This window comes from Pelodiscus sinensis, chromosome 7 (genome assembly GCF_052426305.1).
Source record: "Pelodiscus sinensis isolate ZL-2025 chromosome 7, ASM5242630v1, whole genome shotgun sequence".
NCBI lineage: Eukaryota > Metazoa > Chordata > Testudines > Trionychidae > Pelodiscus > Pelodiscus sinensis.
In genome coordinates, this window is record NC_143058.1 from 68,956,075 (window position 1) to 68,983,535 (window position 27,461).

General features: G+C 43.7%; 1 protein-coding gene across 5 annotated transcripts in view; it reads right to left on the bottom strand.

The window, feature by feature from the left end:
* The window catches only part of STAT1 (signal transducer and activator of transcription 1), a 45,455-nt gene extending 18,695 nt beyond the window's left edge, over window positions 1-26,760 (bottom strand). For 2 of the 5 annotated variants that reach the window (XM_075934197.2, XM_075934196.2), the window contains exons 1-15: window positions 26,557-26,760; window positions 22,716-22,844; window positions 21,584-21,728; window positions 19,955-20,053; window positions 18,124-18,213; window positions 17,234-17,312; window positions 15,024-15,115; window positions 14,203-14,354; window positions 12,855-13,013; window positions 11,227-11,319; window positions 7,975-8,034; window positions 6,632-6,661; window positions 6,441-6,534; window positions 5,354-5,395; window positions 2,316-2,399 (exon numbers count right to left, since the gene is read on the bottom strand). In XM_075934197.2, the coding sequence (XP_075790312.1) occupies window positions 2,316-2,399; window positions 5,354-5,395; window positions 6,441-6,534; window positions 6,632-6,661; window positions 7,975-8,034; window positions 11,227-11,319; window positions 12,855-13,013; window positions 14,203-14,354; window positions 15,024-15,115; window positions 17,234-17,312; window positions 18,124-18,213; window positions 19,955-20,053; window positions 21,584-21,728; window positions 22,716-22,843 (1,347 nt within the window). In that variant the 5' untranslated portion in view covers window position 22,844; window positions 26,557-26,760. The remainder of the gene's footprint in view (window positions 1-2,315; window positions 2,400-5,353; window positions 5,396-6,440; window positions 6,535-6,631; window positions 6,662-7,974; window positions 8,035-11,226; window positions 11,320-12,854; window positions 13,014-14,202; window positions 14,355-15,023; window positions 15,116-17,233; window positions 17,313-18,123; window positions 18,214-19,954; window positions 20,054-21,583; window positions 21,729-22,715; window positions 22,845-26,556) is intronic. The other 3 variants (XM_075934195.2, XM_075934194.2, XM_075934198.2) reach the window with 3 other exon arrangements.
* Window positions 26,761-27,461: the final 701 nt, after the last annotated feature.

The following is a 27,461-nucleotide window of genomic DNA, read 5'->3' on the forward strand; positions in this document are numbered from 1 at the left end:
ACTAAGTTTACAAAACAAATTTCCTATTTTCACACGATCATAACTTACCAAACCTTTTAGATTGACGTTTTCTATGTCTGTATACTGAAGGGAGGGAAAGTTGAGTTTTTTTGAGACTGGGAAAGTGTATTGGAATTGGTTGGACATCCCCTCAACCAAGACCTCTGTTTTACATCTCATTCTAAAGCTGGCATCTCCAGCACCACTTCTAATGCTAGGCTGGGACACTAATTGAGTTTTAACGTGAAGGGAAGAGTGCTATGCAAAGAATGGCAGGCACCATTTCATGCAGCACAACATGTTCTTTGTCAGGTTATACAAACTAGATCCAGACTTACTTAGGTGCTGAGACTGAAAGAATCAAAATATAAAGGCCCTATCACTATATGCAGTATCACTGCTAAGTATCATCAATGCACTTGAAAATAACAATGGAGATGGAAAAATGCTGAAAATTCTAATACAGTAAGACCTTAATTTCATGAATACCACTCTTCCCAACTTTCTCCCCAAGAGGACAACAAAAGTCACAACAAAAGTGATGTTGATGAAGAACAATTACACATATTCAGTGCATTCAAGCCTCTGGACTGGTTTGAAGGACAAGAAAGTGATACAATGCACCATGCTGCATCTTACTATGCACTATAGCAGTGGTCTCCAACCTTTTTAAGCACAAGATCACTTTTTGAATTTAAGTGCAATGTATGATCTACCTCAAACCCAAACACCCTTGCCCCACTTCCTTAGTGTTCCTTCTCTGAGGCTCTGCCCCTACTCACTCTATCCTCCCTCCCTTCCCCATCTTCCCTCCCTTTAACCAGGCAGGGACAGAGGGTTGGGGCACAGGCTCTGGTCTTGGGCTAAGGGATCTGGAGTGTGAGAGGGGCTCTGAGCTAAGCCTGGGGCAGGGAGTTGGGTGCAGGAAGGGGTTCAGGGTGCAGGCTTTGGGAGGGAGTTTGGGTTCCAGGGGTCGGGGCTGAGGGTGTATGAGGGGGTTCATGGCTGGGGCAGGGGTTCAGATCCTGCTCCAGCTGGACACTGCTTACCTCAGGTGGCTCCTGGGTGGTGATGCAGTGGGGCTAAGGCAGGCTCACCCCTGCCCTGGCCCTGAACCATTCCCAAAGGCCGCCAGCAAACTCCATCCCAAGCCCTGTTGTGCCCCCCTGCCTCCTTTCTGTGGAGACAGAATACAGGGTGGAAGAGGGGACACCCTGACATCAGTGCCCCCCTCCTCTCCCTTCCCAGCTCTGTACTAAAAGCAAGAGGCTCCTGGAGTGAGGGACAGCTCCAAGGCAAAGAGCAGAAGGTGTGCAGCAGTGGAGGGAGAGGCAGCTGAAGAGCCAGCACTTGATAGCCTCTTGGCCAAACCTGTCAGAATCACTTGTCAGAGGCTCCAAGATCTACCAGTAGATCTGGATCTTCTGGTTGGTGACCGCTGCACTACAGCTAGGGCTCAATGTTTGTCTCAGAGATTACCAAAGTCATAGATTCTGTGACTTTCCAAGACCACCGTGACTTCTGCAGTGGACAGTATGTCTGTCTGCAGGAATGCTCAAGCAGCTGTCTCCAGATCTAGTTGCTCAGGTGGTCCTGGGGCTAGCCACAACGACTGCTGTTTGAGTGGTTCCCAGAGCCAGCTGCCAATGGATTGTCTGAGCAGCTGGCACTTAGGAACACTTCAGCAGAGGTCCCAGGGCAGTGGCCCCCAGCAGTAGTCCTAGGGCAGCCAGAGCAATTGTGCCTTGGTAGCCCTTGCAAGCAGTGGCCCCTGGGGTGTGCCCACCAATAGCTGTCTCGCAAGACTGAGCCTCATGACTACCGTGAAGAAGTGTAAGCTGAAGTGGTGCAGCCATGTAACATGATCATCTAGCCTATCCAAGATCATCCTCCAAGGGACCATACAGGGAAAAGAAGAGACAGACTGGTGGCATAAAAGAGTGGACAGGAATGTACTCCACGGAGACTCAAGCACTGGCACACAATTGTTAGGCTGCAGACAACTGGTTGATTGATCATCAATGGTGGTGCCCCTAGAACCAATGCGGTTAATGGGAGTGGTGGTGATGAAGATGATGTATAATATGAGTCAAGGACAGGTCACGGGTCATCAAATTTTGTTTATTGCCCATGACCATGATACAAATACTATGATTAAATGTAGGCTTGACCATAAATATTCTGAGACATAACTAAAAATTGAACTCAGGTGCCAATTACTTCATAAAATAGGAGTTAAATAACTTAGAATCTTTTAAGTTTTAATTTTACTCAGAATTAATTCCATCCCTATCTAGTCTATGTATTAACCTTACCTCTAAATCTACTACTAGCCCAGGCTGGCACAGCTGAGTTTCAAAGCTGAGGGAATGAAGTTCTTCTGTTACAATGAGAGGACCCTTAAAAAGAAACCAATCATAAATGGTTAAGCTCAAATCCTTAAAACTTTGTAAATAAGATACTTTAGGCTGTTAGGATTTATATGTTGTGTTAAATACTGTTTAACCCATACCAAATTTTGGTAAAGTACCTTTTATTTCCATGCAGTAGATAAACTAACTGTCAATCCAAATAATATGCTGTTTTGTATTCACTGGTTTATGTAAAAGCAAGACCCCCCCCCAAAAGATATTTTTCAAATATTAAAATTAAATGCCTCTAGAGATTAGAACAAGTGTCATTAGGCAGGGATGGAAACAGTTTGATGGTCTCTTGGCTTAGACAGAATGAATTCTCTCCCCCATTATTTCTTTTACTTCCAAACTTGTGTAGAAGGCTTTATATTTTAGAAAGGCAAATCAAATTAAGACAAAGAGCAGTTTCTGGGTAATATCTCAAGATAGCTTTGGACTCTATATGGAAAAACAAACTGTTCATTAGTACCTTATAGTCTGAAACATCTTTGAATCTGTTCCAAAGGCTCTTACTTTACTACATTTAAATGCAGAGGCACGCACTGAGTCCAGCAGCCCCCGTTCACAGTGGACAGTGCTGTTTGCCACACACAGGGGCTGGTGCTGAACCAGCCCCTATTCACAACAGCCAGGGCTGGCCATGGACAGGGGCTGCTGCGTGAGCAGCTCCTGCCCATGGCCAGCCCTGGCCACCATGAACAGGGGCTGCTTGGTAGCAACAGCCCCTGTCCGCAGGGGGCCCAGTTCCCTGTTGGGACACCTGTGGACGGGGACTGCTTCCTAGCAGCACCCTAATCCCCCCTGCTGCCTCTGATAGAGGCACGGGGGGAGGGTGGATAGGCGGCACCCCAGAGATAATGCTGGAGGGAACCAGCTTTTAACATGGCTCCCCCCAGCACTGGCTCCTGTTCCCCCCGCCCCACACACACTTTTTGCCTCTCATAGAGGGACTGGCGCCAGCAGTGGGAACCGGCGCCAGTGGGGAACAAAGCTTGCACCATTTCCCTGCTGTGCCTCTGCTTCCCCTGCCCCCTATGGAGACGGTTCTGGGGGCAACTGGCATAAAGCCGGTTCCTCCCAGCACCAGCTCCTGCTCCTCCCTCACTTCCTGCCTCTCTCTGATAGAGGCAGCAAGGGTGGGGGAAGCGACTAGTTGAGTGGCTACTCAGCTATCTGACAAGCATTTGCTTATCGGATAGCCGACTAATCGCTAGCATCCCTAGTATGGAGGGTACCTTCTAGAGATGTTAAGTACTAGTCAACTATCTGATAAGCAAATGCTTATCTGATAGTCAACAGGATAGTTGACTAGTCGTTTCCTCCTCCCCTTGGTGCGCCGCCCTATCGTGTAATTGAATAACTGATGCAAAAATGCATTGACTATTTGATTAGTTAATTACACAATACTTAAGATCCTTAGTACCTTACATGGCAAATCTCACCCTATCAGACAGTGTCAGCCTTCACCTCTCCTAGAAACTTATAGATACTCCTTCCCTAAGGGTAGCAAACGGTACGAGCCAAGGCACTGGCTGTGGTCCATAGTACTATTCCGTCGAGCAGGAGTGGGCAAGAGGCTGCCAGTGAGCTGGATCCAGCCTGCCAAGCCACTGGATCTGGCTTGCGGCCTCCTCGCCGGAACCCTTACGCAGAAAGCAGCTCACTCATTGGGCAGCGGGCTGCTCTCTACTCTGGACTGCCAGCGAAGGAGGAAGGAGACTGTACATGCTGCTCTAGGTCCCCAGCAAAATCTCTCAGCTCCCATCGGCCAGTTTCCAGCCAATAGGAGCTGAGAAATTTTGCTGAAGCCAGGGACAACGTGTGAAGCCTTCTCCCTCCCTCTTCCCTCTTATGCTCACAGCAGACCCCACATGAAGCAGCCTGCCAACTGAGAGTTCAGCAGAGAGCCTGCCTCAGGTCCTGCAGGGCTTCTGGCTGGGAGCTGCCTAGGTAAGCATCTCCCAGCCAGAGCCTGCCTCTGGCACCCACCCCATTTCCCTCCCCCACCCCCATCTACCAGCCCCAGGCCACAACCCAAACCCTCTGTACCCCTTCCCATCCTTCTCCAAGGTGACAACTCCCCCACAGATCCTGTATCTTCTCCTATACTCCTCCCCCAGGCCAGAATCCTCTCCTGCACCTATACCCCCTCCCTGACCCTGCACCCCATTCTCCTGCCCCTTTTTACCACTCAAACCCTCTGCACCCCCTTCTTCCAGGTCACAGCACCCTCCTATACACTGCATCCCCTGCTAAAGGCCCCCCCTCCACTAGAATCCTCTCCTGCACCCTTACTACCTCCTGGATTCTGCCCTCCAAGCCCGTGCCCCAGATCACAACCCCCTTTCACCCAAACTCCCTCTCAGACCCCATGCCCCCTCCTGTACCCCAATCCACTACCTAAACTCCCTTCTGCACCCAACCTCTGTGCCAGATCCGACAGCCCCTCTATAGAAGTGCAGCCATTGAGCACTTGCCAAAATCTTGGAGTGGCCCCCCACATTCAAAAGTACTGCCCACCCCTGCCCTACAGAGCACGTAGACATTTCAGAAAGAACTTCCTCTGAGTCTCCTCCATGGATGCTGCTCAAGAATCCTAGAAGAGTTCTGCCATTAGCAAAAATTCTTGTTAGAGCCATCCTCATATGGGGAAGAAGGCACAAAGGAAAAGTACTGAGGTATAGGACCTTCTATATAGGACAGCACCTATATAGGACTGAGGTATAGGACCTTCTATATAGGACAGCACCTGTCTGAGTCCAGGACTTGCTTTCCCAGAGATGGTAAATCTTTACCCTCCTCTGCCCATTTTCCTCTTGAGGATTTTTCCATTGGATTGGGAAATTCAGCACATTATCAGGCATTTTATAGTCATCTTACTATTTTACAAATACTGGACCAATGACGACAGAAAGGAGGAGAAAGTCAGTGCTTCTTACCTCATTAGTTCTGCTTCCTGTATTTTTTTGTTCCTTTAATTGCTGCAAACAAGAAGAACCAAAAATAAAATGATAGTCCTGACTGAAAAAGTGACCATTACAAATAACAGTGAGTATTTACATAAATAATGCAGCGTTTGCACAGTCCCTTCTGCAGAACTGATCACAAATGTGCTGTTAGTCTCTGATCCTCTTTAGTTCCCAAATGTGGGAACCAGGGGATTTGACTGTAGATACAGTGGATAACTGTCTATTTACAAAAACATTCTGATGTGAAAACAGATATTGTCACCTGAATTAATATATTTTTATCACGCTGCAATGACTGTATAGAAAAGGCCTTTCTTTGAGGCACAAAAACAGTTATTGATGAGGGTGGGATAGACTGAATAATGATTATCATCAATGAACATCCACCCTAAATTGGTCCAGGAAAATGTCAGCAGATTCTGTACCATTGTTAGTTCCCTATATATAGAGCTAGGCACATAGGGGGAGAAGAATCTCCCATTTGCCTGTGATTCCTCTTCAGATAGGATGGATACTGGCTACCCTTCCTAAATCAGCATGGCAGTGAGATAGTCTGCTAAATTTGTGGGGCTGTGGTCTAAAATCCTCTTCCCTACACAATTTAGCTTTAATTTCTCTCTCTCAATACATATAGAACCTTCCTACTCATTGCTTGCTGTGAAATCCTTCCCAGAAACACTCTCCCTACTGCCCTAGCATCTTAACTTCTACAGGCTTCCTCCTCTTCTCTCTTCCTCATAGAAGCTGATACCTTCACTATAACTCCTCAGGAAATGTTTGTTTCAGGCCATGAGATTTTACCACCCTTGACTTTCCAGTATAGTAAGAGATTATAGAAAGTGTGGCCGCCAGCTCTCCAAAGCCCCAACCTTGCTTTCACTCAAATCAGTGGCATAACTCCTGATGTAGGGAACATCTGGCTATTTGGTACCAGTAGGGCAAAAAGCAGTGGCACTTTAGAGCACAGAGTCAGTTTAAGTCTCTGTTAGCAGACAGCATTCTTTTGACATACTAAACAATGATCTAAAAATGGGAAGACAAGAAAAATGTACCCTACCAGATGCCTGAACTCTGCTGCTAGGCTTCCATTAGTAGATTCCTCCATGTTCATTACTTTCGTATTTGTTCCCAGAATATTAAATTTTCTGAACCTACACGAAGAGGAGGGGAGAGTTATAAGAATTTAATTCCTTTAAAAATTACCCAATATGGCAAAAATAAATGGGAATAACTGCAGGTGTAACATACCCTTTCACTGTGTTCTTCTCACTCACATCCCTGCAAAGGAGATTTGGATCTTTGTAAGTTCCAAAAGCAAACCACACACACAGAACAGCCTTATTTTCTCTTTTATTTGTAATTGATAGAACTGAGTGAAAGCTGGTGGTAATACTTGTGGAAAAAATTCAGTGACATTTCAAAACTCTGATCAGCTCTAGTAATCAAGAAAGCAAAATGTACATTAAATTAAATGTTATTTCACATCACACTGAATGCTTTCCCCCAAAAGTTTGATTATAAAGGCATCTTGGAAAAACCTAAAGACAGTCCTATGCTTCAGTACACTGTTTATAACTTTGCTACTCCACTGCAAAAGATGAGAGTTGATATATTCAAAACCCCTATTTGAAACCCCTCATTCCCAGCACAAAAAGCTACCATTTAATAGTGTTGCCAGTATTCATGATTTTATAATAAATCTCATGATATTTCCTAGTAAACTCCAGATTATGGAGTCAAATGATTATGTGATAATCTGTGTTTATGTTGTTAAAGAAAGTTTCTAATTTCTAATGTGATGTTTTGGAGAAAAGCCTAACTGCACACTAAAGAATAGAAGATAAATAAAAACACAAATTATTTTTAAAAAAATCATGATTTTTCAGCTAATCATAATTCCTGGTGTTTGGATGCCTGGGCTTGGTAATAATACTGAATTATATCTCAAGCACACTGTTGGGTGACAAATGAATTTTGTTTAGAAAGTCTGGAATTTTCTGATTTGAGTATGAATAATCAGAGGTTTTATTATGATTAATACATATCTCAAATGTTTATCTTAATATGCTCTCTTCTGCATGTGGATAACCACAAAAATTATTTTGTCTTAAAAGTTCAATCTTGCCATTTGTATAGTCCCCAATGTGGAATATCTACTCTGCTAACTTAGGGATGGACTAGTTGATAATTAAAGCTGTACACATTTTTGCTTTCAGATATGACTAGTGGAGTATGCGCATGCATGTATACCCACACATACACACAATAGTGTCCATAATTTACTTGCACAATGAGTGACTTTCCTTAGCAAATAAGGCTCCAGTACTACAAAAGAGCTCTGTATAGTGGGACCTGTGTAGTTCCAGTCCTACAGTGAATTCTACATCTGTCCTTGTGGTGCAAAAGTGTACTAGAAATGAAAGAGGACATGGGAAATTGTTCTCTTGCACCTAGTAAAGAAGCAGAATTATAGGAGAAATGGCTCCTGTGATAGCTGATACAACAGGGGCCAAAGACTGTATATTTCATGTGCTTTTTACTGTGGCTGTTTATCATAATTATATACAGGACATACAAAAAATGCAACATACTTGTCAAATAAGACTTTCACTTTTAAATTATAATTCAGTTCCTGTAGCTTCACCAGCAATCTGGAAAGAGAAATAAGTACAGATAACTAACTGCACAAGCTTTACTGCTCTCAGAAACATAGCTCCTCTTTGATTCGATTTCATTATTTAGTTGATGAACAAAATGGCTTCTTGATTTGTCAGTCTCCTTTAAAAGATCAGTGAGTCAGCATGAAATTTCCACCCTGCTTTTGACTTCCTCACCTGAAATTCCTTTCCATTTTTTTGGTCAAATGCTACTCCCCTTTAAATCAACACACATTTTGCCATATGCTTCACTGGGAGTATCCCTGGTCCCTTTTGATTGATTGGACACTGCCCACTGAGAAATCATCTTTGACATATATGTTGATTTTTCTTTCCATTTTGAATAAACAGAGCCTGTATACAGGCTGTGAGCACCAGACCATTTATCTGCAATTACAAAATCAAATGATGCAGTGCAGTAAGCTCACCCCATTTTTCTGAAGCTCATAACTAAATGCTAACACACCATGCACTGACCTACACCTCAATCCACTTACCCCTATTCAAAAGTAAAAATGAAATAAGTGGTCCCTGTAGCATGCCATGGAGAAGCAATTCCACTCTATTTCAGACCAGTGAAGGGGTGCAAACAAGCATCCATGGCACTGAACACCCCACTAGCTTCCCATCCCATTATAGTCAGGGGGGAATCTGGTCTGAATAACTATGCAAAAGACAGGAACTCTGAAAGCTAGGCTTGAAAGGGAATCAACTGTTACCCATTAGGGAAAGACCACTCCTAACCACCTGTATGCAAAGAATTATTCCAATAGTTATAAGAAAGCAAGTGCATTATTAGCTGACTCCTATGCAAACTACAGCAGCTTCTGAAAGGTGAGAAGATATTGGCAAGCCAAGTATAGTCCTAGTCAAGGAACTGTCATTAAATATGGTATAAAGTGGCTATTGCTTAAGGGAAAGGGACAGGTTTGGGATTTTTTATTTCCCTACACACTGAACCTGAACAATCAGTATTTGAATAGATTAAGGGAGGGCAATATTTTGAGGGGGACATGCCAAGATTTTGGAAAGTGGTCAAGGACCACACTTTTCTGTGGAGGGGCAACAGGGTCTAGGATGCAGGATGGGTTGCAGAAGGACGCAGTAGGTGCAGGAGATGGTGTGAGGTCTGAGAGGGCGTTTGGGTGAAGGAGAAGATTGTGATCTGGGTCAGGAGATTAGGGTGTAGGGTCAGGGAGGGAGCATGGATGCAGGACAGGACACTGGCCTGGGGAAGAGGTGTAGGAGGGAATACAGAGTCTGGGAGGGAGTTTTGACTGGAGGGAGGGGAGTGCAGAGGGTTTGGATGGTGACCTGGGGGAGAGAGTCAGGGTGCGGAAGGGGCAGGAGTGACAGAGGCAGGCTCTGGCTGGGAGGCACTTACCTAAACAGCTCCCAGACAGAAGCCCTGCAGCACCCCCAAGGCAGGCTGGGTTTCCTGTCTGAAGCAGTCCAAGACCACTTGAAACTTCAGGCTGTTCCCTCCATCTGGCTCTCAGCTCAGGGAAGGGGGAGAAGCTTTCACTGCCTTCATCCCGCAGGCCAACCTCTCGGTTCCTATTGGCTGGTTGTTTCCGGCCTTTAGGAGCTGAGGGTATGTCTATACTACCCCGCTAGTTCGAACTAGCGGGGTAATGTAGGCATACCGCACTTGCAAATGAAGCCCGGGATTTGAATTTCCCGGGCTTCATTTGCATAAGCCGGGCGCCGCCATTTTTAAATCCCGGCTAGTTCGAACCCCGTGCCGCGTGTAGCCGCGCGGCACGGGGTTCGAACTAGCCGGGATTTAAAAATGGCGCCGCCCGGCTTATGCAAATGAAGCCCGGGAAATTTAAATCCTGGGCTTCATTTGCAAGTGCGGTATGCCTACATTACCCTCCTAGTTCGAATTAGGAGGGTAGTGTAGAAATACCCTGAGAGATTAGCTGCAGTCAGTTCTATTGGCCAGTTGTTTCCGGCCAATAGGAACTGAGGACTGGGCGGGAGGCAGGGAGATCACACAAAACCTTCCCCTCACTCCAGAGCAGACCTGTGCTTAAAATAATGGCTGCTGCATGCCTGAGGGTCCTGGCAGCGCAATCTATGGGCTGGAGACGTATCTTGCCCACCCCTGGAATAGAATCTAACGTTCCATGTCTAGTCTGCTAATAGTGGTTTAACCTTCCTCCCATCAAAGAGCCTGAAGGGTTTACATTGTATGCTTTCAACTCACTTCTGGCCAGGGAGGCAGGACTGTATCACTTCATACTAGGGAAGTTAGTGGCTAGTTGACAAACTGTTTAACTGATAAGTGATATCAGCTAAAGGTCCCAGTTAACCACAACACCATCACCCCATATCTGCTCTCCATTTTAAACTTGGACTGGCAGGCTGGCTTCGTTCCAGTCCACTGGTCCGAGTTCTAAATGAACGTCACACAGGCGAGCCACCCACCACCCCATGCTGCTGACTCTGATACAGAAGCAAAAGCATGGAGCAGCAGTAACCCCTGTTTGTGGGGTGCCTTAGGTGCTTCGCAGAAAGGGACTGTTGCCACAGATCAGCCTCTGTCTGTGGCAGGCTCGGGTATCCTCTTTCTGCAGGGACCCCAGCCCCCAAGAGACTGCAGCTGCCGCCACCCGTGCTGCTGCCTCTTTATCAGAAGCAGTAGCACCGGGCAGCATGCATGAACTGGTCTGTGCAGGGAGTTGATTTTTTTAAACCAGCACTCCTCATGGATTACCTCTGCATGCCACACCGCGCTACTGCCTCTGATACAGAGGAAGCAGCATGGAGTAGCAGGGGGCTCCCCAGGAGTGGGGTTGGAAGTGCACTGGCTGCCTGCCTCACCCCCAGGGGGGAGCATTTTAGTAACCAATGTAATCACTAAAAGTTGCTACATGATTACTAAAATAAATGAATTTTAGCATCCCTACTTGATACTAGGCCTCTGACCAAAGGAATAAAGTCGGAGGGTTCCAAATATAATACTGGTCAGCTCTCAGCTGTAAGGAAGTGAAGAACTGAGTGGGAAGAGGGATGTATTGAGGGAGGAAGAAAAAGAGGGCCCAGGTGAACCTCTCAGAACACTTTCTCTGTCACACTCACTGTATTTTGATCTGGTCATTTAACCAGATGGAAAGTTTTGCATTCCTTTCAGCTACAAGAAATCAATGAGATAACAGACATACCACAAAGAAAAATTACCTCAGTTTTACTGTGAACTGCACTCCAGTCTTCAGGACCAATGGCCTTTGAGGATGAGTTGGCATGCAAGGCTGCCTCTCTACCACAAAAGAACTGCAGAGGAAACACAATCATGGACATTTTGAGATATATCATTACAATACTGTTAAAAAGTGATACTTTCGGCACAAAACAGATGACACTGTCTAATTTTATTTACTATAGTATTTTTTACAATTATCAACAATAAATTTGTATAATGTGCACTTTCAGTGCATATATAATTGTTTATTTCCTCACCTTGTTTTTTTAAAGAGAACTAAAAATTAACAGTTTGAAGAAAAAAAAAGCTGCTTCACATAACTTCAAAAATACCTAAGCTTGCAACTATACCAGCATCACTACAGATCACAAAATTCTTCAAGTGTTCATACTGTGAAATGTGTCAGGGTCTAGGGCAGTATTTCTCCTCCTACTCATGCAAGCACTCTATGGAAGATTTAATTTTAGGCCTTTTTACCTTGTCTGTTTGTACTGTTTTGATGAAGCAGGAGCTGATTTCTGTCCCTTTCACCTGTGAGTTAGGCTAGGGTGCTTGAACTGAACTCAGGAACAGAGTCTATTTCCAGCTTAGACAATAACCTGTTGTGGGATCTTGGACAAATTGCTTTACTCCTTTAGGCCTCTTCTCCCCACAACTCATCTGTCTAGACCAGGGCTACTCAACTTTGGAAGCCCTGGGGGCCACAGTGATACTTAAAGCACATGCCGAGGGTTGCAACTTAAGTATGGTTACAAATACAAATAGCTTCTTTCACACTAATGGGCATGATACAAGATTAAAGCAAGACAACACAACACGCAGGCCCCATTTAAGACCGTTCTGCTGATATTAATAACATGCAATATTTACCCAACTTCCACTCATATGACAGCACTTTTAATGATCAATAACAGTCCAGAAATTAAACTACTAAAAGGCATATCAACAGGAGACCATTATATTAACTACTTTTTTGTTTTGGCTCCCACCCGTAGGCTGTGTGTTGAGCCCTGTGTAAATCCAAACCACACCGCAGGCTGCAAAAAAACGGGCCGCATGTCGAGAAGCCCTCGTCTAGACTGTAACTACTTCAGGGCAGAAACCCTATGTTAATGAATTTGCACAGTGGAACCCTGATCTTGGATGAGGCCTCTAATTGCTACTAGGATATAAGTAACTGCATGGCGAGGCACAGCTATTCTGACTCATCCCGATTGACTCCCACGCAAGGGGATAAGAGATGGACAGTTTCTCCAAGGTATTCATCCTGCATGTCTCTGTCTGTCTGTCTGTGAGCAGACCTCAGGGTGCTCTCACATGGAACAGTTTGCAGGAGTACAGCCTAAAATAAAAAATGAAGTAGGGGGCTAAAGCTTGATTCTGCGTGCACTGAAGACAATAGCAAAACTCCCATGGACTTAAGGATGCAAAATCAGAGACTTACTAGGATTTTCTCTGAAAAATATCCTGTTTATCACCAAGCTCAGTTTGTTTAAGAGTAAAAGAGATCATCAGGCAGGGCACTAACCGCATGCGTGACGTGTTGAACAGGAAGGGTCTCCACCCAGTCACATAGACAGACCAAACAAACATATGCATCTATTACCTCTGAATGAGTTGTTTGAAAAGACTGCATGTCCGGTCTTGCAGGACTTGTTTGTTTTTTGTGATAGGGTCTGGTTCATATGTAAATTTCTGCTCCAATTCTTCAAGCTTTTTAAGCTGCTGACGGACTTGCTGAAGACTCTCAGCAACCATAGTGAACCTTCAATAATAATAATAATAATGATAAATAAAACATGTTACCAAATCCTGGTGCCTAGATACCCTCCACCTTACAGAAGTGCCTAGACACTCTCCAGCTCAGTGATCAAGTAGCAGATTTCTAAGAGTCACTGTCCACAGGAACTTATGAGCCTGTCTCAGTGAAAAAAGACACAACAATGATGTAGGTTTGCCAAGGATTTCTTTTTAATATAGGTAAATATTTAAATCTCCAAAATCTGCCCTCTTTACCTTTCCTTCCCATGTAAGTATGGCAACGTCTTCAAAGTAATAAGGAATGGAAGCATTTCCTCAAATTACTGACATCTATTTCTTGGAGGACATAGTTTTGTGTATTGGAGACAATGCATGCATTATAAAGCTGCTCAAATAAACTGCATTTGGTGCCATAAAAGAGATTTCTATTCTCTCTAGAGTGTATTAGTTCTGCTGCACAGAAAATTATATTTAAGCAATTGTATGTTAACTAGACACATGAAGCTTCAGAGGTAGTTTATATAATATTTAATAAGGAAAACTCTACTTCTCCCCCAATCAGAATCCTCATTCAAATGGCGGCAAATTCAATAGGACTCTCATTATCTTACAGAAGTTACAACAGAACTGACATTATCCAGCTCTGCATATTAACAACTAACCAGCGAACAAAGGTCCAGAAACAAACTCTCTCTCCAACGCCACTAGATGATGATGCAGCCTTACACTCCTCATTCTTTGGATTATCTGGTCTAGCCCCACTCAATTAGATCCGATTCAACAGGGTTCTGCTATAATGCATCCTTGATGGGGAAATGAAGGGTCAATCTACTACATTTATTGGAACAATTACTTCTCAGAGTATTTTAGCATGAACACTGAGGCTCAATTTGGCCCATGGAACATAAAAAAGCAAAGTATACTTCCGGTACAGAAAGTTATATAAGAAAATCAGTCGATGTTTTTTTCAGACTTCCTTGAAAAGAATGATTACAGTACTATACTATATAACTCTTAGGAGCATAGTGAAATGTGCTTGTTGTTTTTCTTGTGGCTAAAAAATGATTTATTCTAATAACAATAAATAGACTGTGCTGGCTCACAATCTCTATGCATGCCCATTTACAAATATATTTGCTCATCAGATATTTCAAATCCCCTGGGGTCAGTTTAGCTGTGATATAGAGACTTACCAGTTTTGTAGCTGGTCAAGGCAGGCATTGGGTGGTCCACCAATACAAGCAATTTGTTGTCTATGTTTCCATTCAACAAGCTCTTCATTAATCAAAGCACTTTGTGTGTGCTCAGATATATTCAACAGATTTATTATTTTCGTCACCACTTCCTAAATGGAATATCAGATTCCTCTGTTTTAATTGTTATATTTTAAGTACATTTAATTGTTTGCTTTATCAATTAATGCTGCATCTCATAAAACTTTGCAAGGAACTCTAAATAACAGAAAATCTACTCTGTTAATATGAACTACTCTTTTTCCTCAACCTGAAGAGTACTTGCTTCACAAAGAGAAGCGAGAAAGGTCTACTAGCCCCACTGTCTTCTCTAAAGGGACTAACCTTGGGTCCCCACTTCTGCAATGACCTCTATGCAAATGGATCCTTGTGCCCACATAGACTCATTGCTAAATTGGGGCTTACAGTATTAAGAGACTTAGGACTAAGAAGGGTTTAAACAAACAAATAAGAACCCCAGCACTTTCTAGCATGACTAATGAAATATGACACATTTCCTTTCCTGTTATTGCACCAGTTTTAGCTGGTTAAATAAGTGTTCAAACTAGGCTCTTTTAGTAAGAAAAATCCTAAAACAGAAGTAGTGCAACTGCTTTAAAGGGCCCCCAATAACAATGCAAAGGGCAAAAGAACATTTAGACTAGTGTTAACAATAAAGGTTCTACTTTGTTTATATACACGGTTCTTTTATGTCCTGTGATAAGCCAATCCACAGAGAACAAATGTGCATATTTTCAAATTGAAGTATTGTGGAGCATCACCTTTCGTTTAAAGTCAAGTGTTAGAAACATCTTCTGGAGGACAAGTTGTTCTTTCTTATATTCATCCTGTGCCACTCCATTGGGCTCATTTTCTGTTAAAAAAAATAGAAATATTTGGGTAGGGATTGGGGGTTTTTTGTTTTTGCTTTTTAAAATTTTGTTACACATTCAGATTCTGCAGAGCTGGCAGCAGAGTCGGTACAAAGTGCTGAGGAGGCTAGTGGCTGGAAGGAAAAGCCCGGCATTCACCTCCTGTTCTGGCTACTTGTGAACTGCTGCCAGATTTCAAGGAGAAAACCACATCCTTTATTCTGTTCAAAGAGATTTGTTTAATTTAAAAGCTCACTAATACTCGATTACATTCACAACCAGATTTCAAGAAGCATTAGACAAGGGCATCACCAAAGTGACTCAACTAATCAGTGTCCAGAATATCCTATGCTGTTTAATATCTAGAAAGATATTCAAAAACTCCCCAGTTCTACTTCTGAACAAATATCCCAGTCCTACAATTCCTTACTCATGCCTATAGAACTAGTCAAGTGTTTCACCATCTTTGATAATGAAAGTTCAATTGAAAAGAATAGCTGCATTCAATTCTCTCTGGATGACTCTCATCGTCAGTTCAACACTTTGCATTTGCTAACACTAACCAACATACAATGCATCATTTGTTAAACAGTAACTTTGTTATTTAGAAGTCAACAGTTTTCAAAACATGCAAGATAACAAATCCTCATTAATGGCTAAAAAAAAAATCTCAGGCCAAGTCTATACTATGTGGAAGATCAATACTATTCTGGTCAATCTTCCGGGATTTGATTTAGTGGGTCTAGTGAAGACTTACTATATCAAACTCGGAGGGTACTCCCTTCTGCAACGGTACTCCTGCTCCTCATGAGGAATAAGGGAAGCCGATGGGAGCATTTGCTCCCGTCGACCTCCTGCTGTGTGGAAGGCAATTTAAGATATAGTGACTCCAGTTATGTAATTAACGTAGCTGGAGTTGCATATCTTAAGTCAACCTTCTGCTCTAGAATAGACCACACTGCAGAGGGGTAGCTGTGTTAGTTAGTAACTTTAAAAACAAGTGGTCCTGTGACACCTTAGAGACTAATCAAAACACATAGAAGCATGAGCTTTTGTGGGCGCGCACCCACGCGCGCATCCCCCTCCAAAGTAGCCATTCTTCTACGAAGGAATTTCACTAACCAATTACAGAGAGAATCTGCAGAACTGGAATTTATCTACAGATTAGACATAATTTCCCTGGGCCTAAACAAAGACATAAACTAGTTAGTTGGTGAATTACCAAGCCAATTTCTCTTGCCATTAACATCTGCATTTCCACATCAAAAGTTACGTATGAGATGCATGCAGTCCACTTAATTAGCCTTATTAACAGAGGTCCTACAATTTACAGGTACTACTTCTGCTGTTACTTCTGCTCTTGGTTTCTGTTATTTCCACTCCAAATCATCTGATGAAGTGGGTTTTGCCCACTAAAGCTCATGATTCTATGTACTAATGACTAAGTCACTTTCCAACTTTGGTCTTGAAAAATGAAGCCTTTTTAGAATCTTTCATGAACAGAACCAACAATATTAATCCCCCTACTCCCAATCGTACTGAAGTTAATGGCAAAACTCCTATTAACTTAAATAGTGCAGGATCAGGGTCTTTTTGGGGGGCAGAAGGAAAGAGGTGAGTTCCTTTAACTCTAAAACAGAAATTTGTATTTTTTCCAAACTTTAACACATTGGGGAGAAACTCCTTAGTAGAGAAAAAGAATATTTATCTCAAAATTAATAAGGTTATAAGGTAATTTCCTAATAAAAATACATTTGTATGTAGCAAATACACAATAGAAGGGAGAAGCCTAAACTTAGAGATTAGGTCTAAAGCTGAAATGTCTCAACATTCATGGGATTTTGGAGTTGGTACTTCTAGTGACAAAGCAAAGGGTAAAAGAACATGTAAACTAGTATTAACAAAGAAGTTTTCCAACTTTACATTACAGTGAGTATTATAAGGTAACCTATTTTCATGAGTTACAGATGAATTTTTGCATCATAAGAAGTCAGAAAAAGCAAAATTCCTCCCACCATTTGCATCATGTCTGAATTCGGCTATTTCATAATCCTGATTTCTGGTACAAAAGAATGCTTTTCTGTACTGTACTTAAGATTTCTTATATGAATGAATCTCACCTCTGTTCTGTAAGGTTTTACATTTAAAGTCATATTCATCTTGTACATCCTCTAGTGTCTTGATGTCTTGTTCTATTTCCTATAAAGCAATAACATAATAAGACGCCATTAGTCAAGCAGCCTTAATCATCTTAAACTTTTACTGATTGGCAATTATGTGGTACCAAGTACTTAGAGACAGCAAAAAGAAGATAGTAAGAAACATCCCCAAACTAATCACTGCCTTCTCTGACAATGGAAAATGCATTTATAACAAAATTGGGCTAAATTCTGATTTTGCATAATCCCTGCCCCCTCCCACTCCAAAATCAATGAGTCAAGGAGAATTTGTACACTACGTGAAAGCAGAATTTGGCCAGTGAATGGCATTTTAAAGATGTTGGGACAAATCTTTGAGCCCTCACTCAGGAAAAAACTCAGGAAAGTCAGAGTGAGGACTATAGGATTTGTCCTACAGAAAACTGTCAATCAAGATTAAGAAGGTATTACGGAAAAAAAAAAGGAAAGCTTTAGAGCCAGATGTGGGCGCTATACAAGCTGATGATCTAGCTTTTATTAGTGGACTATATATGATTTCTCAAAATATCTCCTTTCTTCTAACATGTCACTTAAGATTGTCAGCTATACAGGCATCTCCAACTCCTTTAAAAACTTTTTCTGCTGTGTTTGAAATCTGGGGAACTTTATTGTGGACATCCTGCATCTCACTACTATTGAGCAGTGATTAGGTAAAGTTTTTTAACACCTTCTGGTGGTAAAAAGCTGAAAAACAAACATACTGCTGAATTCATGATTACCCTCTCACAACATTGAAAATATTTTCCTGATATTAGAAACATAAATGTAGATCTCTGAGAAAAGTCTAGTGTCCCAGTTTTGCTTTTACTTACCACAACACTGTTCTTTACACTTCTGACTTTCATATCAAGCTCCTTCTGTTTGTCCAGCATTACAGTATTCTGTATGTTTCCTACCTGCATCTACCGTAGAGAGCAGAACAAAAACAAATATCGTGGTTTTTTTTTGTTGTTGTTTTGACTAACACAAGCTGCCATATATTTGGTGCCTCTAACAAAGCACACTTCATTCTGATAGTTCATGACCCAATTATTTTTTAACTATAGGTATAAAACAATTAGGTTTAAATTACTGAAAATAGAGGAAGGCTGTAATAAGGAAAGGGATTAGAATGTGACACATTGCCTTTTGGGTGACACGTACTTTATATAATTTCTTAATATACTTTACCTGTGATTTGGTTTTGGCAAGCAATAATTTTATCATTTTTGTATGTTTTTCTGACAATATAAAGAAATGTAATATCTAAGAAGGCTGGATTTTTTTAATAAAGAGTTGGTACCAATATTAGACATGTACAGGAAACTGTAAATTAGTGTACAATTTAATTTTTGCACAGCTACAATACAAAGCAAGTTATCTTAGGTGGCTGTAATCCTCTGAAACTGAATCTAATAACATAATTTAAGGAGTTAATATACTTAAAAGCCAGGACATTTAAAAGAAGAGCAGTACACTATTACGTGTATTGCATATAGCGAGATGCTTCAGTGTAGGTGGTTTTTACATAAAATGTGCTCTAAGAACTACTAATTTGTGCAGTTAAACTGTTAAATACCAAGCTTCCAATAAGTGTATGATTCCATAAACTTCTCAAAAAGTCCCTTTTAAGTTAGACCATTAAAGTTACCTAGTTATTGTTTCTGTGATTTGAAATATGGTAAGGGACTTTCCTGTATGCTTGGGATGTTTACAGTTTGGCTTTATGACTTTGAGCTCTTTGTATGTTATCACAATGACTTCCTACCTCTATATAACTTACAGGCCAAAACTGGCCCATTCCACTACGTTGTAATAACAAGTACTTAGTTGTGATGAATCCGTAACCTATTACTATATAATATCTAAGGAGCTACATTTTGCAGTATGCACTTTGCACCAACTGTGTTGAGGTGTGTTTTTAAAAATATTTATTAACAAAATAAGTAGCTAGTCCCAGAAAAAATAGAAATAAAACAAGATCTACTGTAACAGATGAAGAAGGGAATACTCTAGTTCCTTTAAATTGTTTAACTGTTTAGTGGGCAGAGAAGGGCTCCACTGAATAAACAGGATGGTAAAGAAATATTTAGAGAACAAATGGAAAAACAAGACTGTTGCATCAAGATCACAGAGGGAAGCTACAAAAAGTAGGAAGGATCAGATAGTCACCACAAGGCAGGTAAGGGTACACTGCAGAAAGGAAGTAAGCTAAAATCCCGCCAACATTAAAGCACTGAAAATGCAAAGGCAGGTGCTCTACCTGAGTCATAATAAAAACTAATAAGGTTGTTTAAACATTCTCCTTACCATAGCAATCATATAACTCCTACGTTTAACCTAACTGAAATTAAACGTGAGCAGGCTAGTAAAATCCACTTTAGACACGTTAACGTGCTGGTTTCTTTTCATAAGTATCATCTATCTCTGGACTACAAAAGCAGCTAAGGCCTTGAATTCCCTCATAGGGAGAAAGCTGACTTCCTTTTTCTTTAAACTATACCTGGGCAAACAAACAATTTTAAAACAAGCCACAGCTTGTGCGGTGGATGTTTGTGATAGACCAGATCAAGCTTCCTCTTAAATAGGTGAAGGGTGGTTCTGCTTTCAGTCTGTTATTCTGTTTTGGAGGCTATAAACTACTAGAGAGAGAGAAGAAATTACCTGGTCTGACAACTGGGCGCTGCTCAATATTTTCCTTTCCTCCTTCAGACAATTGTAGATTGTCATTGCCATTTGTATTGGGTCTTCTTGAAAATGATCCTGGTTTGATAGCATTAGAAACAGTTCATTAATAGCATGCACCAATCACACCAGTTTTCACATCTGATAAAGCCAACAGGCAAAAAGCTTAGCATGTATCCGCTGTTTGTGAGCCAAGATATGGCGTGAAGATGTATTGCCTCAGCAGGAGCTACTGGGTCACACACAGCATCCCTAGAAGTTCAGGAGACATGTCTGCTGTGTCACCAGGATTGCAGAATCCAAAACCCTTTCATCCTCTTCAAGCGCCACTCACCACCCACTTTCAGGAAGTTTAGTTCAGTTGTAGATTAGGGATATAAAATCCCATTTTAATCTGTTAACCAATTAAATGTGAAGTTTAACTGGTTAATCAATTAAGGGTGGGGCTGGAGTGCCTCTTCCTCCCCCTGCCATGGCCAGTTAACTGGAACTGGTAAGCGTTACCCATTAAGGATGATGTTTACCGGTTAATACAGATGTTAGCGTGTAACTGAACAGTCATGTAACTGCATCAAATTTTAGTAGTTACACAACTATTTGATAGCCTCTGGAGGCAGGGCTGGCAGCCAGTGAGCTCCCAGCCCCACTCCTGGGGAGCCCTGACACTCCACGCTGCTGCCAGCTCCCCACGCAGACTGGCTCTCACCTGCCACTCCCTGCTGCTGCCTCTGATATAGAGGAAGCAGGGCAGGATGGCAGCAGCCCCTGTCCACGGGGAGCTCAGAGGCTTCACGGACAGGGGCTGCTGCTGAGGAGCAGCCTCAGTCCATGGTGGGCCCAGGCCCACTGCACAGAAAGATTGCTTTGTGGCAGCCTCCCATGCCTCATCCCCTGTGCTGCTGCCTCTGATAGAGGCAACCAAGTGCAGAGGGCAGGGCAGGCACCACAGAGCCAATGCTGGGGGAACCAGCTTTAAAGCCACCTCCTCCCAGCATCTGTTCCTCCCCACCCTCTTCCCCCACCCTTGATGCCTCTGTAGGAGGCAGCAAGGGGGGGGGGGGGGGGAGGACAGGCCAGCATGCATGGAGAGCTCCCCGCACATATCGGCTCCCACCTACCCCCCTCATACTCTGCATTGTTGCCACTCTATCAGAGGCAGCAGCGTGGGGGTGGGAAGGGCAGACGGATTCTGTGCTCGTGGGGGACAGGCTTTAAGCCGGCTCCTCACAGGTGCCAGCTTCCACTCCCCCACATCTTGCTGCCTCTGATACAGAGGCACCAAGGGTGAGGGGTGAATGCTTGTAGTCAACAGGATTAACCTTTTATATACCTACTGTAGATGTCTAGGCTTAACCTTTCATATACCTACTGTACATGCTGGTTTTGCAGGGTTCTTGCACCTACACGAAGTGCTAGAAATAAACATTGTAAATTGGAAAAAAGATAATTTCTTTAAACTGTTAAAGGACTCAGGAGTTACATGTACTATTCATAAGTTTTAAGAAAAAAAGCTCAGACAAGTATAACCTTTAACTTGTAATATTTAAGCTAAAAGAATATTTTCTTGAAAAAAATATGATTCTAATACCATGATAGTCACACACATACCTGAAGATTTCGTTTGCTTTTCCTTATGTTGTGTTGCAACAAAAAGTTGTTTTCTATTAAAAACCGACTGAACTGATCATCTAACTGTGACAGGAGGTCATGGAACAGTACTGTAGCAAATGAAACGTTGTTGGCAGCATGCTCCCTAGGATATTTAAGGTATATTTAATATTAAACGCAACTGTTACATTGATTTTTAGCAAGGTAAGTGAATGCAATTTTTTTTTAAGATTCTGGTCTTAGTTTTTAAAAGCATTGAATAGGTGTGTGTAAATTTCATTCAATTCCATTCTTGGTAACTCCTTCATTCTCATCTCAAATGACTAAAATGAGTAATACTTTCTTTTATTTTTCCTAGGATTACTCTTGCAACATTTGTGTGTTTGCATATGTATCTACCATTAATCACCACTGAGGACCTCATACTGAGAATCTGGAAGTGAGATCTATTCCTCTGCACGCTAATGAAGCGCTATAAAAATATTTTCTAGAGATTTTAGCAATACTTCAGTTTGCTAGTGGAGATGAAACTGAAAAGCTGACCCCTAAATCCTTTTATAAATAACCATAAATCTTTCCCTTGTGGACAAAGGAAACAGGGAAACAGTTGTGTACAGCCATAGGTACTGGTGTTGCAGGATTCTTATTAGGGATGTAAAATCCTGGTTCATTAATTAACCAGTTAAACAAAAGGTTAACCTTTTAACTTGGTTACTGACCAGAGGGATCTCACAACTCAAATTGGGGCTGGAGCTGGCTCTGCGCGCTTCCAGCTCCAGCCACACCAGCCCCAGCTGCCAGCAGCATAAGGCACCAGTTAACCATTAACCAGTAAGCATCACCCAGACTGGTAAGTGCAATGGGAAACAGTGACTAGCAGCACATAGGCTCCTCTGTTCCTACCTCCCAGTCGTCACCCTCACAAAAACTTACTGAACAGTTTGCTGCCCTAAGTGGATGCTTGTTTTCATCATACAGCAGAGGTTCTTAGATAAGCACGCATGGTGTTTTGTCAGTGAAAGCCATCTACCTTCACACAAGGTCAGAAGCTAGTATCATATCTTTCAAAGGCATCACTGGCTAAATAATGCAACAACAAACTCCAATATACATTACAGCACTTCGCTCTCACCAGTCTTGATTTTCCAGCCATTGTGCCAGATACTGTCTGATTTCCATAGGAAAGCTGTCATCATACAGCTGATGTACTTGTTCCAAGAATTTGGAATCAAGCTGCTGCAACTGGTACCACTGAGTCATTCTGTGGAATCAAGATGCATAGAATTTAATAAAATCTTAGTCACATCTAAATCTTAGTCACACCTAAATCCCAACATAAGATATTTAAGAAGTAAGCTGAAAATTTCCCATCTAATCACTTTTGATAGAAAATGATTATTTAAAAAAACTAAATTTTGGGGAGAGGGAACTATTTGCATAGAAAATCTTCAGGTTTTTGTCAAAAAAGAGAGAAATGTTTGGTTCTCAAGTTTCCTGAAATTCCCAAAAATGTCAAGAAAATTGGCAATGTAACTAACAATGGGAATAACCATCCTTTCCCAGTCATCTCTGATTAAGGGCTTGATGCAAAGTACAATGTGTGTTAGCAGCCCTAATGAGTTTTGCTAAATTGAATAGTAGCCTACCTTGGCCATGAAGACAAGTCCTAAAATAAAGAAACAGAAAGTGAAGACCTACACTGTTGGAGAGCAGACAGTAGGGGGAGATTATTTTAAATTGCATTTGGATTGCTCAGATGCTGGCTAAAATTTTCAAAGGCACATATGTCCATTTTCAGAAATGTCCAAATCTGAAAAGGACTGAGGTGTCTTGGTAGATAACTAACCAAATATGAGCTTGCAGGGCAATGCATTGCAGCAAATGTGACCCTGTGATGTACAAGGGGCATCTTGAAAAGCAGTACGTAAGTGGTACTGCCTCTGCCCAGGAAATCAGTGAAACTATTGCAGAACTGTGTCCAGTTTCTACGTCCAGAATTTTTAAAAAGTTAAATTGAAAAAGGTTCAGAAAGAGCTGTAAGAATGATCTGAGATCTGGAAAGCCTGTGTCTGTCAGAAACTAAAGAAGCTCAATCTGTTTATCTTGTCCAAGATCACCTCTGTAAGTACAGGTTGAACTTCTCTGGTCCAGAATTCACAGCCCCGCTGGGGGTTGGCAGCATAGCGCAGCCCATCTGGGAACTGGCAGCACATTGCAGCACAGTAGGCAGCTAGCCTGAGTGCCCCTGGTCAGGCAAACTCCCTTGCCTGGGACCATGCAAGTCCCGAGTATGCTGGACCAGGGAGGTCCAACCTATATCTATGTGGGGGAGAGATTTCTCATATTAGAAGGCTCTTCAATTTAGCAAAGACATAACTGGGTCAGGAAGCTGAAGCAAGACAAATTCAGGCTAGAAATAAGGTTTTTAACATTGAGAGCAAACTGAGCAAATTTTTAGCATTGAGAACAGTTAATCACTAGAAGACGTTACCTACAGATGTAGCGGATCCATAATTTAGTCTTTCAAAGAGAAGTCTGGGGGATACGTCAACACAACTAAAATTTGAAGAAAACTGAATTTTTGTTTTAAGTTTTACAGCACTTTATTATTTTTGTACTTTTTACACCCAAAAATGTAATCGCCCTCTTGGCTACGATTAACTCGTTTAAATAAATGTGTTCCAATGGTAGAAAAAACATTTGTATGTCTGAAAACTAGGTACTGGGGATTTTTTTTTTTTTAAAGGGATACTTTATAAAAATGGTTAAGAAACACTGCTCTAGCTCAGTGATTCTTAATAGAATCACAGAACTGAAAGAGACTTTGAGAGGTCTTCTAATCTAGCCTGCACAGCAGGACTAAATATTTAAGCTTTCCCTGACAGATGTTTGTTTAACATGCTTTGTGTAATAACAGTAAAAGCACCCTGACCAGCCTAAATTAATTCTGTGTTTTAATATGTACTGGGAAAAAAAAAACACAGGAAAGACACTGCTGTACTTCAACCAGAAATTATGGGGGTCATGGCAAGAATTACTTAGCAAAACTCTGAAGTTTATACTGCAAGATCAGATGATTACAATGGTCCCGTCTGACTTGGATTTTAAAGTTACTTATTAGTTTCCTAAGTCCCTCTGAAAGTGATTTCTCTAAGGGCACATCTACACTGGGAAGTTATTTTGAAATAACTCCTGAAATAACTATTTCAAAACAGCACTATTCCACTTCACAAGTGGAAGTTATTATTTCAAAATAATAACTTCCACTTATTTTGAAATAAGGGGCTTAGTAACGTGGATGCTCGTCTTTTTAGTTAAAAATACGGAGAGCTATTTCGAAATAATTCCCTAGTGGGCTACGTCTACATTGCCGGCTTTGTGGGCAGTACCTATGCAAATGAAGCACAGATTAGCATTTTGCCACACTTCATTTGCATAATGTATTCAAACTGCTTTTGCACAAGAGGTTTTTGCGCAAAAACAATAAGTGTGGATGGAATTTTTTTGTGCAAAACCTCCATTTTGCACAAGATCCTTACGCCTTGCACACACTGGGGTAGGTAAGAATGCCTCACATAAGGACCTTGTGCAAAACGGGTTTTGCGCAAAAGAAGAGTCCACACTGCTTGTTTTTAAGCAAAAACCCCTTGTGTAAAAATGGCTTGAATAAATTATGCAAACGAAGCATGGCAAAATGCTAATCCACGCTTCATTTGCATAGGCTTTGCAGGCAGTGTAGACAAAGCCGAGATGTAAGCGACTAGTCGAATAGTTGACTACCTGATAAGCCTGGGCTTCTCGGGTAGTTGAGTCACTAGTTTACTAGTTGCTTCTCCCCCCCTTGTTACTTCTATCAGAGGCAGCGGGGAAGAAGGGAGCAGGAGCTGAGGAGAGCAGGCTTAAAAGCCATCGACTACTTGATTAGCTCATTAAACGCAATTTAACATCCTTAGTGCAGACATGCCTTAACTCTGCACGTTCACTTTGAAAAGATGTGCACGTATCTTACATCTTTCCATTACATTTTTCATGCTGCCTTCTTAATCCTATGTTCCTTCATCATTCTGTCCTAAAATACTGTGACCAACTTGTACCTCTCTGTGTGTATTTATTTAGGAAAGAGTTACAATAGGAATGAACCTTGAGTCTCAGAGGAATCAGGTGCCGCAGTTTCGTAATCCTATATATCTAGGGAATTCAAGAGGTGGGAAGGTCAAGTCCTATAAAGGAGTGTCTTTTTGGGGGGGTTTGTTCTGTGCTTCCCTCTGAGGCAGTCAGCATAGTTCCTGTAGGATCTGTGATGCCATTTACACGTCACTTTCCATGTCTAAAATCTCCCTACCTATTTTTAGAAACACGAGCTAAGACATCAGCACTCACTGGGGTAGGCAAGGATGCCATACAGGTCAGCTCTTGTGCGGCTCCTGCTCCCAACACCTGGCTGGGCAAGGGGGTGACTCTGCATTTCTATGTCCTAGGATCAGGGTTTTTCCACTGACTGGAGGAGGGGTTTGGGTCTTAGGACCACTGGCTCGGTGACTGTGAATCCAGCCACGTGGAATCTTTGCGAAGCCAGTGCAGCGAGGCTGTAGTTACAGGAGCGCAGCAGCCATCACCAGGACTTGGCCAGAGCCTGCCTATTCGTGGGGTGTCTGTGGGGAATTAGAAGCGTGTCAATGGCAACAAGGGAACAACATTTCCAGCTGATGCGTCAACTTCCCAGCGGGAGTGTGTCCCGCTTTAACCGGCGAGCTCAGAGGTGGGTGGGGGGAAGGGGGGCTCATCCGGCTTCACTCAGCTGCTGCTGCCCCGCCCGGTGGGGCTCACGCCGCGTCACCGCTACCGCGTGGCCCGTGGCTGTGCGGGAGGCGGGCCCCGGCGGAAGGAAGGGCCCGGGGCAGCGCTGCCCGGCGCTCAGGGCCCCAGCAGGGCGGGCAAAGGGCAGGGCGGGGACGCGGCGCCGGGTCACTCACCCGACTGGCGAGAGGAGGCTCCGGGCCGCCGTCACCGCTTCGCTGCTGCGCCGCCGCCGGCAAACCGAAAGCGAGCGAGGAAACGGCAACAAAACGCCCGTTGCGCGGCCAGCCCCCGGGCCAATCCCGAGCCGCGGGGCGGGCCTGCCGCAGCCACCGCCAATCCGCGCTGCGGCACCGGCTGTTCCTGAAAGCGCGCTACCCTCCCGCTGCTCTGCGCTGCCTCCCAGAGCCCCCCCCAGAGCCCCCCCCCTCCAGCCCCCCAGCCCTCCCCCCCCAGTCCCCCCTCCCCCAACCCCCTCCCCCCCACAGCCCCTCTCCCCCAGCCCCCCACACCCCCCCCCCACCCCGCACCACCCTCCCCCCTCCCCCAGCCCTCCCCCCTCCCCCACCCCAGCCCCCCACAGCCCCGCACCCCACAGCCCTCCCCCCTCACACCCCACAGCCCTCCCCCCTCCCCCAGCCCCCCCAGCCCTCCCCCCCACCCCCGCACCACAGCCCTCCCCCCCCCAGACCCCCCACCAGCCCTCCCCCCTCCCCCCTCAGACACCCCCCACCCCACAGCCCCCCCCCCTCCCCCCCCCACAGCCCTCCCCCCTCCCCCAGACACCCCTGCACCACAGCCCTCACCCCCTCCCCCACCCCCCAGCCCTCCCCCCTCCCCCAGACACCCCACCACAGCCCTCCCCCCTCCCCCAGACACCCCTGCACCACAGCCCTCCCCCCCTCCCCCACCCCCCACAGCCCTCCCCCCTCCCCCAGACACCCCGCACCACAGCCCTCCCCCCCCCCAGCCCCCCCCCCTCCCCCCTCCCTCAGACACCCCTGCACCACAGCCCTCACCCCTCACCCCACAGCCCTCCCCCCTCCCCCAGACACCCCACAGCCCTCCCCCCTCCCCCCAC